The 17,492-nt window shown below is 42.7% G+C and overlaps 2 protein-coding genes across 3 annotated transcripts in view; both read right to left on the bottom strand.

Annotated features, from left to right (window-relative positions):
• Positions 1-8,560, bottom strand: part of adamts7 (a disintegrin-like and metallopeptidase (reprolysin type) with thrombospondin type 1 motif, 7) — a gene marked incomplete at its 3' end in the record, with an annotated part of 53,856 nt that extends 45,296 nt beyond the window's left edge. The window contains exons 1-5 of the mRNA XM_079497391.1: positions 8,369-8,560; positions 6,892-7,168; positions 5,800-5,893; positions 1,662-1,742; positions 1,204-1,429 (exon numbers count right to left, since the gene is read on the bottom strand). Coding sequence (XP_079353517.1) covers positions 1,204-1,429; positions 1,662-1,742; positions 5,800-5,893; positions 6,892-7,168; positions 8,369-8,513 — 823 coding nt within the window. The 5' untranslated portion in view covers positions 8,514-8,560. The remainder of the gene's footprint in view (positions 1-1,203; positions 1,430-1,661; positions 1,743-5,799; positions 5,894-6,891; positions 7,169-8,368) is intronic.
• An 8,241-nt stretch (positions 8,561-16,801) lies between these two features.
• The window catches only part of itga11a (integrin, alpha 11a), an 83,739-nt gene continuing 83,048 nt past the window's right edge, over positions 16,802-17,492 (bottom strand). Inside the window, exons 29-30 of one of the 2 annotated variants that reach the window (XM_079497772.1) lie at positions 17,161-17,274; positions 16,802-16,920 (exon numbers count right to left, since the gene is read on the bottom strand). In XM_079497772.1, the coding sequence (XP_079353898.1) occupies positions 16,849-16,920; positions 17,161-17,274 (186 nt within the window). In that variant the 3' untranslated portion in view covers positions 16,802-16,848. The remainder of the gene's footprint in view (positions 16,921-17,160; positions 17,275-17,492) is intronic. The other variant, XM_079497771.1, reaches the window with a different exon arrangement.

Raw genomic sequence — 17,492 nt, 5'->3', positions numbered from 1 at the left:
AAGGTAATACATCAAATACATCAAATCATCATCAAGAATAATAAGCCAACAAGCTAAGAACCGATCATCTGCATAACATTAGAATATATGTACAGTGAAGCTATGAGTATACACTATAGAATGCTATGTCTACCTAATATGCTAAATTACATAATTTAGCCTTTGCATACGCCTGTAAGGTCGTCGAGGCTATAGTGCAAGTGCTACGGGCTAAGATGGAGTCTGATGAGGTGGGTTTTCAGACTACGGCAGAAGAGTGGGAGTGAGTCTGCAGTTCATTCCATAGTTTTGGAGCCAGAAGGGAGAAGAGTCTGGGACGCGTGGAGCGTTGTCCCGGCTGTTTTAGTGAAGGTTCTGCCGGCCCCCTGTGTTGGCTGATCTGAGCGAACGCTGAGCGCGGGGGGGCAGTAACCGGGAGCCATTGGAGGGAGCAGGGTAATTGGGAGACATGTGAGCATTTCTCCACCACCTACACTGGCTCCCCGACTCCTCAAACAATGAATTCACTACAAAGTTCTGCTCACCAACAACAAAGCACTCTTTATAGCACTATGTTGGCGGGCCTTAATTGACGGCATTGAAATGCCCAATTTATACTCAGCTGTGTGCCAAAACAGCAGCTCTACAAGCTTGTAGATCGCCAATTTTCTGAGAGTGTCTCCACACAACCAAACACAAAATGACTTGTCATTTTAGTTCTACTGTATCTCTTCTCCACTAGTCCCTCCCAAACATTTTACTATTGTTTGTATTTGTTGACAAAATTTGTCAGTATAGTCATAGTTGAAGTCATAATAGATTTGTTTTTATTTCGTTTTTGTCAGTGAAAAAAAAAAGGTAGTTGTACGGAGTCTGTACTCCGATGCCTGGTTCCATTGAAAAACACATAACACAGCCGGTAAAAGAAAGAATCACTTCTGTCTGTGACAATAACCAATCCTTACAGTTATGTACACATGCATATATTTATTTTCGTTTTGTATTAAAAATAAGAATTACGACTTGTCCTAGTGGGAGTCCATTTGTGTTAATGAAGTTGTTGACGAGTCGATGTTTTGGTTAATGCCCTTGGTAAATGCGTGTGTGTGTGTGTGTGTGTGTGTGTGTGTGTGTGTGTGTGTGTGTGTGTGTGTGTGTGTGTGTGTGTGTGTGTGTGTGTGTGTGTGTGTGTGTGTGTGTATGTTGGTATGGTTGGGGGTTTACCTTTGACTCCACAGGTACTGGTCTGTCTCCCTGAGGTCTGTGCGGTAGTCTGTGTCCCTGAGGTGGTCTCTGAGGTGGTCTGTGCGGTGGACTGTCTCCGTGAGGGGGAAGCATGGGTCTGCGAGGTGGTCTGTGCGGTGGACTGTCTCCGTGAGGGGGACGCATGGGGCTGTGAGGTGGTCTGTCTGCCCGAGGGCTGTGCATGGCGCCTGTAGATGACGTGGGCCTGAGGTTAGGGGGGGTGGGCGACATGGAAGAATAGAATATCACCATTCTTTTTCATGTTGGTTCGTATGGTTATTTTTCAAGTTCCTTAAAGATGGAGTGCCACGATTGTTTTCCACCCTAAAACATGATCATCAGGTATTATGCACTCCACTATGCACCAATAGTATGGTGCATAGTGGAGACTATAAGTACAGTATGGTGCATAGTGGAGATGATATTTCTCATCATACCTGAGGTGACGGCGACTCATCACTGGACGGCTCCAATGGACGGATGAAGAACTCTTCAGCAGCGACTCTGAACAGTCCTGTCTACAGAGTATGGAATCAGATTACTGCCAATACAGTAATACTTCTAACTTAAAGTAAAGTGCTGTACACAGACACGCGTATATCTATTCTACGTCCGAGCATAGACATGATAACGCCCCTCCTGCCTCTGATTGGCCTACAGACACTGCCGCCCTCACCAGACTTTCCTCCGGGGTGGATAGTCTGCCGCGAGGTTACTCCGTGGTGGAAAATAAATAAATAATACAAGTACGATATAATACAAGAGAATGACAGCTTGGCACGTGCAACAGTAACTTTTATGTTTTGTAGAAGAGGCAAACTATTTATATTGTTTATGCCATTTATTTTACATGTGTACAGAGTAAACTTGAAACATTATTGTACTGTAAAAAGGTCTCTTTTCCCTTGATCTTTATCTTTTTTAGTATAATAGTATTAGTTTACTATAATTAGATTAATACACGATAATCAACACTAACATTTTAATTTAGAACACACCCAGATCAAATCATACAAATACGTGTTCCATCAATCATTCAATCAAAGCAAACGGCATAAACAATATTAGTTTGCCTCTTCTACAAAAATAAAAGTTACAAGTTACTGTCGCACGGAGGACAGTTTGGTGAGACCATTGGGGCAAGACGGGCAGTGTCAGTAGGCCAATCAGAGGCAGGCGGGGCGTTACCATGTCTATGCTCAGTGTCGGTAGGCCAATCGGAGGCAGGCGGGGCGTTACCATGTCTATGCTCAGTGTCAGTAGGCCAATCAGAGGCAGGCGGGGCGTTACCATGTCTACGCTCAGTGTCGGTAGGCCAATCGGAGGCAGGCGGGGCGTTACCATGTCTATGCTCAGTGTTGGTAGGCCAATCAGAGGCAGGCAGGGCGTTACCATGTCTATGCTTGGACGTAGAATAGATATACGCTGTACACACAGTCCTGTCTAGGAGACTAGCACATAGTGGAGGAGTAGGGTTTAGACACTATGGGCTATCCCTTACCCCTTATCCCTAAACCTATTTGACATTTTTTACTATTTTGAAAAACCTTTTCAAATAGCCGATCTACAAGCAGCTAGCTCACAGCGTGTCGGTGTAGATTAACTATTACTATATTTTTAAAATAGTAAAAAATGACAAATATGTTTAAGGGGTGGCGCAGGATAGGGCCCTATGAACAGTCCTGACCACAGAATGGAGGTTTTATAGACACACAACAGTATGTCCTGTTTGTTTAGAACTAGGCCTGCTTTGTGTTTGGCTGTATTTTGGTGAGTTTGTTCCACAGCACCAAATGGAATGATTCTCTATTACATAACACGTTTTGTAAGTTATGGAATCAGACTGATTCGACTGCCAATCTCTCAGTCAAACCATGTAAAAAACAAAACATGTTGCCTAATCGTCGACTATAGACAACATTTGGCCAATCATAGTCGACTATAGGCCCTAAAATCAACACTGAGGACAACAATAACATATAATCCTCCCGTTTCAAATCCCTCTTGAAAACTCACTTTTATAAAGCTGCTTTTATCGCTTAAATGTTGTAACCCATGATGTCCTACTGTATTTCTGCATAGTGCTTATTTTAGCCTCTGTATCAAATCATTACTTATTCAAATCAAATCAAATCAACCTTTATTTATATAGCACGTTATAACACAACCAAAGTTGACCAAAGTGCTTCACAACAAAAGATAAAAGTTCAAACAGAATACATCAAGCATAAAAACAGCATATAGAACCAGCGTGGGACATGGATAATACTGTACAGGAGTGCCTAAAAAGGTTAAAATCAGTTCATATTAAAAGCCAGGGAAAAAAGGTGCGTTTTAAGAAGGGATTTGAAAATGTTAATGGTTTGAGCAGCTCTAATATGGGGGAGGTTGTTCCAAAGCTCAGGGGCTGCCACCGCAAAAGCGCGGTCACCTCTTGTTCTGAGGGTTCGGGTTGTTGGCACGGTCAGCAGTGACTGGTCCGCAGACCTCAGAGCTCTGGTGGGGTTGTGTCGCTGTATGAGTTCGGCCATATATGGGGGGGCCAGGCCGTTGAGGGATTTAAAGGTGAATAAAATAATCAATTATTGTTGTTTATGGTTTTTATTCACTTTGAAGCACTCAGTGACTTTGTTTCGAAAGGTGCTATATAAACAAGAATTGATGACATCAATTAATTACCAGCTGCTGCAGTATATCTGCAGAATTGTGCTATGAAATGTAAATATCTGTATTTGTGTGTGTGTGTGTGTGTGTGTGTGTGTGTGTGTGTGTGTGTGTGTGTGTGTGTGTGTGTGTGTGTGTGTGTGTGTGTGTAAACAACAACAGTATCTGTCCAGGGGCCCGTTCCACGAAACTTGGATTAGAGATTAAGCCGGGATTTAACAGATATCCTGGCTTAATATATCCTGGATCAGCGATTAACCGGTTTCATGAAAACTGGTTAATCTTGCCAGATTAATTTAACCAGTTAACCTGGATATGTTGAGGCTTGATTCGGTTTCATGAAAGTGATGCTACATTAGTTACCATGGAAACTAATGCTTTGGACTTAGCCTGCTCCGGACCAGGCTAACAGCCAGGTTTAACCTAATCCTGATGTCTTTACTGTTCATTAAGCAGTCAAACTGATCACAAACCAATGATGTTTTCCACACTTATTCAATTATTATAGGTTTATGTTGCCTTATTTTTATCGGTCTGCATTAAAGGACTAATTTAAGCACTATATCAAATCAAAAAAACAAAATATATAGGCTGCACAACATCATGACAGCTTGTGAGCTTGTAGATCAGCTGCTTTTGGTGAATGTTCCCCAGAATAGGTTTGCTGTCGTGCAAGTGCACGGTTAAGAAGAATTATTATATTATATTATATTATATTATATTATATTATATTATATTATATTATATTATATTATATTATATTATATTATATTATATTATATTATATTATATATTTGTTTTTTTGTAAAAGTGAAAACCACTAAATATTACCATTACTCATTGTTTTACAACATTACCATTGTAACGTTTCACCCACTATTGAACCCATGACCCACAGTTCACCTGTCTGGACAACAACCCCCTTCCCCAAAGGTAGCTCCCTCAGAGGAGGGAGTTATGGCCAAATATCACAATGCGACAATATCATTATGCTTACAATATTAAGAATTCTGTTTTAAGTTAATAGTAGTGGTAAAATGTAAACTATATTTTTGGGGTAGTTAATCATTCAGTCTATCCACTGTTGAGAGTATGTTCTCTCTTTAATTACAGCAGCAGTATTTATTTTAGAAGCTTAAGTCCTTGTATCAGTAAGTCTTGAATAGATTAGTAATGATACTGAGATATACAGAAGGGGGCAGTAATGCAACTATTAATGATGCAAACTGCCATAATACCCCATGAAGAAGAAGGATCAGTAAATCTGTGTTCCATCGAATGGGTCTAGAAACAAAAAGCCAGGCTCTGCATTCAGCCAGGCTTTATGATCCTGGCTCGATAAATCCGCCCATTCTAAGGCTCGCTTTGCTTTAGTGGAACAGAATAAACCAGGCTGTAAAGACCAGGATTTAAAAAGCCTGGTTTTGGCCTAAATCCTGGATTAGTTAATCCAAGTTTCGTGGAACAGGCCCCTGGTGACTCTGTAACTGTGATAGTGGACAACTGCACATGTTGTTGCTTGCTGTCCCATTGGCTGAGAGGTTGGCTAGAGGCAAAAAGTGTGTTGTTGCCTAGAGACGAGGCAGCCAATGAGAAACATAGGTCTCAACTACAGCAAGTGGGCATGAAAGCACCGCAGAGAGAACGTTGATCAGCTGTGCTTACACAGCAGCTGGTAAAAAATACAAATAAACCTATAATATAGGTTTATTATTATTATGTTATTAAATCAGGTTGATCACTTTGTCCAATACTCACCAGTCCCTCACACACTGTGCAGTGCCCACTGTCTGTGTGTGTGTGTGTGTGTGTGTGTGTGTGTGTGTGTGTGTGTGTGTGTGTGTGTGTGTGTGTGTGTGTGTGTGTGTGTGTGTGTGTGTGTGTGTGTGTGTGTGTGTGCACTACACTCACCAGTCCCTCACATGTGCTGATGGCCGCTCTGCCTCCCATGTAGGAGTGTTGGTCCAACACTTCACCCAGGAAGTGACACTGGGAGGACCCAGAGCTGTTGGTTTGATTTGATTCATGTATTGATTAGAACCAGGGCTATGGGTTTGATTTGATTAATTTATCAGATCCCCATTTCCTTACGGTACAGTGACAGCATGTGAGATGAAACCAAATGGACCTTTAAACGGCTACATTTGGTTTCATTTTACGCTCTCTAGAGTTCGTGTTAACTTTTAACCATCTGCATTACTTCATTTACAAGACGTCTACACAATTAGAGAATGTAAAATAATTATACCAACATCAATACAGCATGGAATTGTGGAAAGAAATCGTATCCAACGACAACAACATATTCTAAGTCTTGCCTTTTATTGTCTCCACCATGCCGACAATATAATAAAACATACTCTCTCCCCATGCCTTCGGCCTGGTGGAGACCATATAATAAAACATACTCTCTCCCCATGCCTTCGGTCTGGTGGAGACAATATAATAAAACATACTCTCTCCCCATGTCTTCGGCCTGGTGGAGACAATAAAACATACTCTCTCCCCCCATGCCTTCGGCCTGGTGGAGACAATAAAACATACTCTCTCCCCATGCCTTCATGGTGGAGACAATAAAACATACTCTCTCCCCCATGCCTTCGGCCTGGTGGAGACAATAAAACATATACTCTCTCCCCATGCCTTCGGCCTGGTGGAGACAATAAAACATATACTCTCTCCCCATGCCTTCGGCCTGGTGGAGACAATAAAACATACTCTCTCCCCATGCCTTCGGCCTGGTGGAGACAATAAAACATATACTCTCTCCCCATGCCTTCGGCCTGGTGGAGACAATAAAACATACTCTCTCCCCATGCCTTCGGCCTGGTGGAGACAATAAAACATACTCTCTCCCCATGCCTTCGGCCTGGTGGAGACAATAAAACATACTCTCTCCCCATGCCTTCGGCCTGGTGGAGACAATAACGGGCTTTGATGTGAAAAGGGTTGAAAACCACTGTAAACTCGGGAGAATGGAGTACAATTTGAACTTGCTCTTACTTTCTCTTGATCCTAACCCCGTCCAGACCACCGCGCCTCCTCTCGGTCACGAAGCCCGGCGCCAGCAGGCTGGGGTTGAGGCTGAGGTTGAAACGCAGATCCTGAGCACCGTGGGTCATCTGGTAGAAGACCCTCTCCTTGGCCGGCCCATCGGACGCGTCCCGCCGCCGCACTCGGCTGGCACGGTGGGACAGGAAGTGGGACAGGAAATGGCCTTTGGCGTCGACCCTGGCGGGGTGAACCACCTCGTACTGAAGCAGCTCTCGCAGAAAGGTCTCTGAGAGAGAGCGAGGAGAACACAGACATGGTGTGAGGCATGTGGTTCCCAATGTGGGGTCCGGGGGACCCCAGGGGTCCTTGAGGGAGTTCCAGGGGGTCCCCAGGAAAAGAAAAAGTTGGGTTTGTTAGCCTACTTTTCCATTCCATATTCTGTAGCTACAATTGGTTTTATCGAAAAATTTGTGTATTCTCTCTGTGTTCATGTCAAGGCGTGGGTTTGTCCATACGTGTTCAAATATCTATTTATCTATATATCTATTTGCCAGAGAATCGCTGTGTTTACTTATTTATATCCATAATAATAAATCTTTCCCATAAAAAAACCTGCACTATCCACAAGTTTACAATTTACAATTTAGGCATTTAGCAGACGCTCTTAATCCAGAGCGATTTACATTAGGCAAGAACAAAAAGTATGGGAATACATCACATATATAAAATGCATTTATCAAGAAACATGCGTAAGCTAAGAACGTAACTAGAACATATATAATGACACTATACATATTAACTATACATATATACTATACTATGCTATACATATGTACTATGATGTGCTATGACTACGTAGTACATACAATGCAATTATTGTGCTGTCTACATGACATGCTATAAGTCTGTTTCAAATGCTATCTAAGTCACTCATACACTATTTAATGTATTTGCTAAATAGTTACTGTATCGATTTCAAATCATTGAATCGTATCATCATAATTAACCAATATCGTCCATGTATCGTATTTTGTTTTCCATGTAAAAAAAATACTCTGTGAAGGATATTATGGTGGAGGACAGAATTAATACTACAGTGTATAAAAATAAAAATACAGTGTTTAATGTAGGCTATGTTTTGTAATAATAATCGCAATGTACAAAGTAACTAAAGTTTTAAAATAACTTTCAAATGTAGTGGAGTATATTTGCCTCTGAGATGTAGTGGAGTAAAAGTAGGCAGAAAGAAAGAAAGAAAGAAAGAAAGAAAGAAAGAAAGACTCAAATTTGTACTACACTACAGTCGAGTAAATGTACTTTCCAAAACTGCTTTGTCTCAAACGTGCAGCCAGCTGCCTATACCTACCGCACAGTTGTCCAATATATAAATAAAATAAACACACTACTAGCGCAGATGAATGATCTGTGTGATGAAGACACTTGTTTGTTTAATTGTATATTATGCAGCTATGCTTATTATTTTTACCTGAGTCGTGTGGCAGTCCTCCCAGCGCCGTGCCGCTGCTGTCCACACAGCCCAACAACAACACCGCGATGGAAAAGTGAACGAGAGAAAACCCTGGAAGAAGATGATGATGAAAAAAGCCGCAGTTCAAGTAGTAAACCATCATGTAAGAATTAAGAGCCTCCAGGCTCCACGTCTTCAGCGCGTTCTCATTTTAAATGCATTATTCCGTCTAGATCTAGAGTGGAGAGAGAGAGAGACACCCTTTTGTTGTTCGGCTGCTGCAGCCTGCAGGCATCGATCGAGGCTACGAATACATTTAAAACATTTTTAGAAGAACCTTAATAATAAACAGTTCCAACAACAACCCACTGCTGTAGTTTTAGGCATTTAGCATCCTCGATCATTCCTAGGATGATAGTGTGTTGTGAAGGTTCCTCCATCAGTCTGTCTGTAGCCTCGGAGACCAGGCGTTTCATGCAGAATGCTCAGCTCAGTGACAGCTCTCCAAACTTTCCTTCTTTCTTTCCAAACAACACTTTCTGTTGAGCCTCCCCCTCTCTCTCCTCTCCTCTCCTCTACTGGGCTGGGGCTTAAAGGGGAATGACACTCAACTCCACTCGCATTGTTCCAAACTATTCCACCACTAGAAGAATTGGGGCTTTTGTTCATTCTGTAGCTGACTGCAGCTCCATGTCGACCAACCAACACGTGCGGCATGTTTGCGCGCCCTCTGGTGGGAAAATAAAGACATTGGCCACATTTTCAAATGGAATAGTTCAACGAATGGATTCAGCTGTTGTTTAATGCTAATAGAAATGCAATGAATTGAGATAGAAAGGTAAAATCGTAACAGAGGATAGTAACTATTATAGGGTCCTAGGGATTATATTAGGACTCGTTTTAAATGTACCCATTCTCTACATATACTGTGAATACAAATTTAATATTCAATCAATCAATATTAAATCAATCAATCCTTCATTTTCATTTAATTGCAGCTGATCATGCTAATTTATGCACTCTCACACAGTCTAAACAGTAATGTATAATTATCTTGTCGTCTTCATATAATTATGAATTATGACTGACACACGAGTAGTCTAACCAAACAAACGCACGCACACGCACACGCACACACACACGCACACGCACACGCACACGCGCACACACACACACACACACACACACACACACACACACACACACACACACACACACACACACACACACACACACACACACACACACCATGACCGTGTCAATCAATCAATCAAACCGATTTAAATCATTATGAAAACTTAAGGGATGACTTAAGCAAAGAAACAGCGGCCCCTACTGGTAAAAGAAATGCCAGTTCACACAGAAAATGTCGATAGGCATCGCCCATCCATTTGACAATCAGATGTTTAATTTAGCAAAGCAAAGCAAAGTTACTATATTTACCCAGGGTATCTGGGCTAAGCTCAAGAACTTGTTTCCAGCCAGGCCCTGCTCATAGAACATTTCATGGTAGTGGTTCAATGCCTTGCTCAAGGGCACTTCAGCGGTGGTAATTTTAACATGTCGGACCGCTGATTCGAACTGGCGACCTTCCGGTATCAAGACCGCTCCGCAGGCCCGCGGGAAGTACTTTACACTCGCAGGGGCTGAGCGTCTAGCAGGGGGTGCGCGCGCATAGCGCGCGCCGCAAAAATGCGCGTGCACGCGCATCATGCACGCGCATTTTCGCGCGCAAACGTGGCCTTTACTTTCCCTCTCCACACGCAAGTTATATGAACGAACTGACACAGGCAATTAACCAGGATAAGGTGCCAATACTGTGATACAGCATATTTTATTCTTTTTTTTCTTCTTCTCCTCCTGTTCGAGGGGGGGCTGTGCCTGGGGGGAGGGGGTGCTACAGCCCCCCCAGCACCCCTACTTCCCTCAGCCATGCCGCTCCGCAATCCGTTCGGCCACCGCTGCCACAATACTCAACTACTGTACTACTGTACTCAACTGTACTCAACTACTGTAATACTAATAATCATAAAAATCTACAAAGTCACTATGTAACTAAAGTTTTCAAATAATTGTAGTGGAGTAAAAGTACAATTTGTAAATACTCCAGTGAAGTAAACAATAGCTCAGTACTGAGTACATTTACTTGGTTACTTTACCCTTTGGTTAACAGAATACCCATTCTGGGGATAGCCTACATTTTGTAATTGAGCCTTAAAGTAACTTGTTTATTTGATGAATTCAGCAATCTTTTATTATTATAGGGCCTTTCCTCTGAACACCTGCATCAGTACAAGGCCTTTCCTCTGAACACCTGCATCAGTAAAAGACCTTTCCTCAGAACACCTGCATCAGTAAAAGGCCTTTCCTCTGAACACCTGCATCAAAAGGCCTTTCCTCTGAACACCTGTTCAGTAAAAGACCTTTCCTCAGAACACCTGCATCAGTAAAAGGTCTTTCCTCAGAACACCTGCATCAGTAAAAGGCCTTTCCTCAGAACACCTGCATCAGTAAAAGGCCTTTCCTCAGAACACCTGCATCAGTAAAAGACCTTTCCTCAGAACACCTGCATCAGTAAAATACCTTTCCTCAGAACACCTGCATCAGTAAAAGGCCTTTCCTCAGAACACCTGCATCAGTAAAAGGTCTTTCCTCAGAACACCTGCATCAGTAAAAGGCCTTTCCTCAGAACACCTGCATCAGTAAAAGGCCTTTCCTCAGAACACCTGCATCAGTAAAAGGTCTTTCCTCAGAACACCTGCATCAGTAAAATACCTTTCCTCAGAACACCTGCATCAGTAAAATACCTTTCCTCAGAACACCTGCATCAGTAAAATACCTTTCCTCAGAACACCTGCATCAGTAAAATACCTTTCCTCAGAACACCTGCATCAGTAAAAGGTCTTTCCTCAGAACACCTGCATCAGTAAAAGGCCTTTCCTCAGAACACCTGCATCAGTAAAAGGCCTTTCCTCAGAACACCTGCATCAGTAAAATACCTTTCCTCAGAACACCTGCATCAGTAAAAGGTCTTTCCTCAGAACACCTGCATCAGTAAAAGGCCTTTCCTCAGAACACCTGCATCAGTAAAAGGCCTTTCCTCAGAACACCTGCATCAGTAAAAGGTCTTTCCTCAGAACACCTGCATCAGTAAAAGACATTTTATCACTTTCACACTTGAACTTTATATCAGGATATTTTTCTAATATTGGTTTGTGACAGTGTTAATTTTGTTGACTAGGACTAAAACTAACAGACTAAGGTTTTTGATATTTTGTCAACTAAGACTAGACTAAGACTAGCTATTTCGGAAGACTACTAAGATTAAATCGTGTGTTATTCAAAAGACTAAGACTAAATCATTTCTGGCAAAATTAACATTGCAGACCTACGCTGTAGACTATCATTTAGACCTACGCAGATCTACGCTGTAGACTATCATTTAGACCTACCCAGACCTACGCTGTAGACACATTTAGACCTATACCCAGACCTACGCTGTAGACTATCATTTAGACCTACGCAGACCTACGCTGTAGACTATCATTTAGACCTACGCAGACCTACGCAGTAGACTCTATCATTTAGACCTACGCAGACCTACGCTGTAGACACATTTAGACCTATACCCAGACCTACGCTGTAGACTATCATTTAGACCTACGCAGACCTACGCTGTAGACTATCATTTAGACCTACGCAGACCTACGCAGTAGACTATCATTTAGACCCGCAGACCTACGCTGTAGACTATCATTTAGACCTACGCAGACCTACGCTGTAGACACTATCATTTAGACCTACGCAGACCTACGCTGTAGACGCTATCATTTAGACCTACGCAGACCTACGCTGTAGACGCTATCATTTAGACCTACGCAGACCTACGCTTGGCTGTAGACTATCATTTAGACCTACGCAGACCTACGCTGTAGACTATCATTTAGACCTACGCAGACCTACACTGTAGACGCTATCATTTATTTTGGGCAGAAGTTGCAGGATTTTGGCGGAAGCACCGCTCAAGGAAATGACGTTGATGCTTTACAAATCAGTAAATGTGTTGTGATTGGTCGGACAAATTATCGTATCCGGGGAAATACATTTGACGGATGTTCCGGACCAACACTTCCGCCGATAGCGTCTCTGCCTTAGGTTGTGACCAGGCTTTTCTCTTGGCAGATGAGTAAGGCTGGGACCGAGGCTGTTGGCTCTTGGCTATGGGACTCTCTGATTTGCTACTCACCAATACAAAGACGGTTTTGTTATGAAGAAAGTCTTATACTTTCCCTGGTGGATGCACTCTGAGACATACACTTTTTGGCCAGAAAAGGATTTGTTGCACCAGATTTGTTGCAGAGCTAGATATTTATAATAATAATAATAATAAATAACGGCTTGAGGCTATGGACCAGAGCTAGATATTTATAATAATAAATTGGTTTGTATTAGAAACTCGCCATGCATAGCCAATGCATTCCAGGAAAATAGAAACCAAATCAAATTCATAGATATACAAATTAGATGTTTAATTCAATGTGTTGCAACCTTTCACTGCTCATTAAATAGATGTTTTGACATTCATGGTTAACACCAGGTGGTGTTTAGCTGAAATACAGACATGTTGTCCAAATGTGGACTTTAAAGTATCCAATTACCTTCTTCTTTAAAGGGATATTTCACATAATAATAATAATAATAATAATAATAATAATAGTATTGTATTATCTACTCAGGCGAACACCCCAGACAGTTTTTAAGCAGCTAATGGAGTTTTAAGTTATATGGGTTTGTATAGGAAAGGGGCGGGGCTGTATAGGAAAGGGGCGGGGCTGCTAAAATGAATATCAAATAATCTAAATACTGAAGTGAGCTACTTAAACTCTGCCTGGCGTCACATAAACCTGAGTAGACAATAATATGACCCAAACATTTTTTTAAAGTGAAATATCCCTTTAAGTCTTAAACAATATTACCCAAACCACACACAGGACTGAAGGACATTGTATGCATCGTTGCAGACCCTTTTAAAAGGCTATTTGTTGTAACATTGTATGCATCATTGCATACCCTTTTAAAAGGCTATTTGTTGTAACATTGTATGCATTGTTGCATACCCTTTTAAAAGGCTATTTGTTGTAATGCAACATAATGTCCAAAGACAGAGCAGACAGACTGCTGTGTGGAAACAAAAATAATAATATTATATTTGACATGGTATAAAAAGGTATTGACTATTTACAAAATTCAAGTTCATTTCACTACAAAATAAAAGTGCATGAATTTTTCTTTTTCTTTTAATCGCCCATATATTTTCCCAGGATGAAGGATGACGAGAAACGTCGTAAAGAGGATGTGTGTACGTCCATGTTGGTCCTTTGGAACACTCCGGAAACAGCCTACATAGCTTAAGGAAAACAATACAAGAGTTATTGTTTTCTTTTTCTTTTTGTGAATTCTGGTGATTTTGGTCCATTCTGGATTTTTCATCTTGCTGCGGTGTGTTTCATCTCCTGGTGAAAATTATAATTTTTGTTTTTGTTTTTTGCAATCAAATAAAAGTACGATGGCTTTTAGAAAGTCTGGGTGGAACAGCATCCTTTGAGGTTTTTCTTTTTAATACATTTTAAAATGATCCACAACAAGAATAAATACACATTAAGAATAAACACAAAGTGCTCTACCCAGTCATAGTAAACTGGGTGAAGAATCCTGGCCTGTATCTCTTTAGCCAGTCATAGTAAAGTGGGTAAAGGTGAATCCTGGCCTGTATCTCTTGGGACAGATTAGATCAACCAGATCTTCTCTCGTATCCAGGAATTAAACGAACCAAAGCTTTAGCTTTAAATTATTTTACTGCTAAGTACGATCATATCCGTAACGCCCCGCCTTGTGGGACGCTATCTGCTATGTACGAACATGTTCGTACCTAATAAAGCTTTACACCAAAAATGAGACGGTTTAGCCAAAAATCACCTTTTAACATTGGTCAGGTTGCTAGGCAACGTCTCTGTCACCCCCAGCTCCAGGATCTTTGCACACAGTCCCCATGATTATACCTCCAGTCAAAGTATAGGATTTTCAATGCCTCACATATCTCTGAAACCACGAGCGCTGTCCGTGGTTTTGATGATCCATCAGAGGTTCGGAAGTGATTTGTGATTTTGTACCGCATCACTCCCGACATGTTGACGTTTCTGGTGAAAAGGTAAACAGTGTGAGCTAATGCTAATGCAAGCCGATCGTTACAATGGCGGTCCCCAAGCCGGGAAAGGAAATAAAAATGACCAAATATAGGGAATATACCCTGGCAGGATTTAACTAGCTTCTGCCGCCACCAGGTGGCAGACAAAGAGTTAAACTTAGTGTTGTAGTACTCAAATCATTGACTCATCTCGAATCCTAGTCCTGAAGCCTGAAGGACCATTACAGGTCTGTAACTCTAGTCCTGAAGGACCATTACAGGTCTGTAACTCTAGTCCTGAAGGACCATTATAGGTCTGTAACTCTAGTCCTGAAGGACCATTACAGGTCTGTAACTCTAGTCCTGAAGGACCATTACAGGTCTGTAACTCTAGTCCTGAAGGACCATTACAGGTCTGTAACTCTAGTCCTGAAGGACCATTACAGGTCTGTAACTCTAGTCCTGAAGGACCATTACAGGTCTGTAACTCTAGTCCTGAATGACCATTACAGGTCTGTAAGTGTTCAAATGGAACCAAATGGACCCTAAGTTGTACGCTATGAGTTAAGGGTCCTGGCAAATAAAACATTTGAGAACCACTAGTTCTAGTTGGACTCCTAACGTGCCATACATACATAGTGTTGTAGTAAATCAGTTCTAGTTGGACTCCTAACGTGCCATACATACATAGTGTTGTAGTAAATCAGTACTAGTTGGACTCCTAACATAGTGTCGTAGTAAAAAAGTGTCATACATATTCTGTAGAAAACCTGGAGACTTGACATTCAGTAAGTGATCAAAAATAAGAACATAATGATAGTGTGTAAAAAATAATAAAAAAAAGTAAAAATTGCCACGGAGGCCAAGTCTTTGCCGTGGTCTGTACGGACACATTGTTGACCCCTGACCCCTGTAAGGACACATTGATGACGCTTGACCCCTGTAAGGACACACTGATGACCCCTGACCCCTGTACAGACACATTGACCTCTGACCCCTGTACAGACACATTGACCTCTGACCCCTGTACAGACACATTGATGATCCAGTGCGGGTCTTGCTTCAGCAGTCGTTCGGAGCTGTCGGTCTACGCTGTGCAACGATCACTCACATATACAAAACACGTGTCTCATCATTGTCCTGTCCTGGGGGGACGGGGGGCATGTGTTTGGTTAGACATACTAACAGACAGTGATACAGTCATGAGTCCGACACCCTACCCAAAACCCCTAACCCCACGCGGAAGCCACGGGTGATTTTTAACCCACCACGGGTACATTTTTAACCCTGTTGTCGGACTCATGACTGTCTGTTGGACTGTTGGTATGTCTAACCAACGGATGCACCCTGAACGCAGCAATGAGACAAGGCTGCTGTCTCTTCAAACCCATGTGACCTCCATTGAAAATTAATTGCAGCTGTCTTCTCGTCAGTTGTCGTCGTCGTCGTCGTCGTCCCCCCCGCCCCAGGACAATCATGACATGAGACACATGTTTTGTCTGTGTGAGTGAGGTGGAGCTGGAGAAAGGGATAAGCGAGAGGTTGAATGGTCCCTGAGTGTTGGGTCTCCTGGCCTGGGGAGAGGAGTGTTGGGTCTCCTGGCCTGGGGAGAGGAGTGTTGGGTCTCCTGGCCTGGAGAGAGGAGTATTGGGTCTCCTGGCCTGGGGAGAGGAGTATTGGGTCTCCTGGAGAGAAGAGTGTTGGGTCTCCTGGCCTGGAGAGAGGAGTATTGCGTCTCCTGGAGAGAAGAGTGTTGGGTCTCCTGGCCTGGAGAGAGGAGTGTTGGGTCTCCTGGAGAGAGGAGTGTTGGGTCTCCTGGAGAGAAGAGTGTTGGGTCTCCTGGGGAGAAGAGTGTTGGGTCGCCTGGGGAGAAGAGTGTTGGGTCTCCTGGCCTGGAGAGAGGAGTATTGGGTCTCCTGGCCTGGGGAGATGAGTGTTGGGTCTCCTGGAGAGATGAGTGTTGGGTCTCCTGGAGAGAAGAGTGTTGGGTCTCCTGGCCTGGAGAGAGGAGTGTTGGGTCTCCTGGAGAGAAGAGTGTTGGGTCTCCTGGCCTGGAGAGAGGAGTGTTGGGTCTCCTGGAGAGAAGAGTGTTGGGTCTCCTGGAGAGAAGAGTGTTGGGTCTCCTGGCCTGGAGAGAGGAGTGTTGGGTCTCCTGGAGAGAAGAGTGTTGGGTCTCCTGGCCTGGGGAGAAGATTGTTTGATCTCCTGGGGAGAAGAGTGTTGGGTCTCCTGGAGAGAAGGTACGACGGTCTCCTGGAGAGAAGGTACGACGGTCTCCTGGAGAGAAGGTACGGTGGTCTCCTGGGGACGTGCGTTACCGTTCCTCCGCCTCCTGCTCGTCCTCCTCATCCTCGTCTTTCCTCTTCTGCCTCTGAAAGAAGCCAAGCTGGGCATCAAATACAGAGAGCATTTAGATCAGCGGTGCCCAAATGGTAGCGGTGCCCAAAAAGTACAGAAACAGTACAGTACGATACTTAGTAGTGACGTTTTATAGTTGAACACAATGTGATGTATTTAGTGGTATTGTTTAATTGAACATACATAATATGACTCTTTTTGATACAGAGACAGTCATGGGCGGCAAGACTAACTGTTCAGGAGGAGAAGAACGTGATGTGTCCAGTACCTTCCACAGTGCCAGGATGAGCAGGAACAGCAGTAAAAGTCCTCCCAGCGTACTGACGATGATAATCCAGGTGGAGATCCTGTAATCTCCCTCCTTCCTGATTTCCAAGATTATCTGACAGGAACAAGTGAGTGAGTGATCAACCTAATTGGTTCAATTTGCACAAGCGAGATACACATTATGATTATAAATGCATGAATATTACAATCAGAAGCCATCATTTACACATACTATATTAGGATATTTCAATATCCTAATATAGTTTATTTAATTTTTTCACGTCAGTCACCAGTCAAGTTTATTTGTATAGCACATTTCACACTACAAGTGAG

Source organism: Electrona antarctica (assembly GCF_951216825.1).
Source record: "Electrona antarctica genome assembly, chromosome: 3".
Lineage (NCBI taxonomy): Eukaryota > Metazoa > Chordata > Actinopteri > Myctophiformes > Myctophidae > Electrona > Electrona antarctica.
The sequence above is the reverse complement of the archived record's forward strand: the minus strand, read 5'-3'. Positions and strand labels throughout refer to the sequence as shown.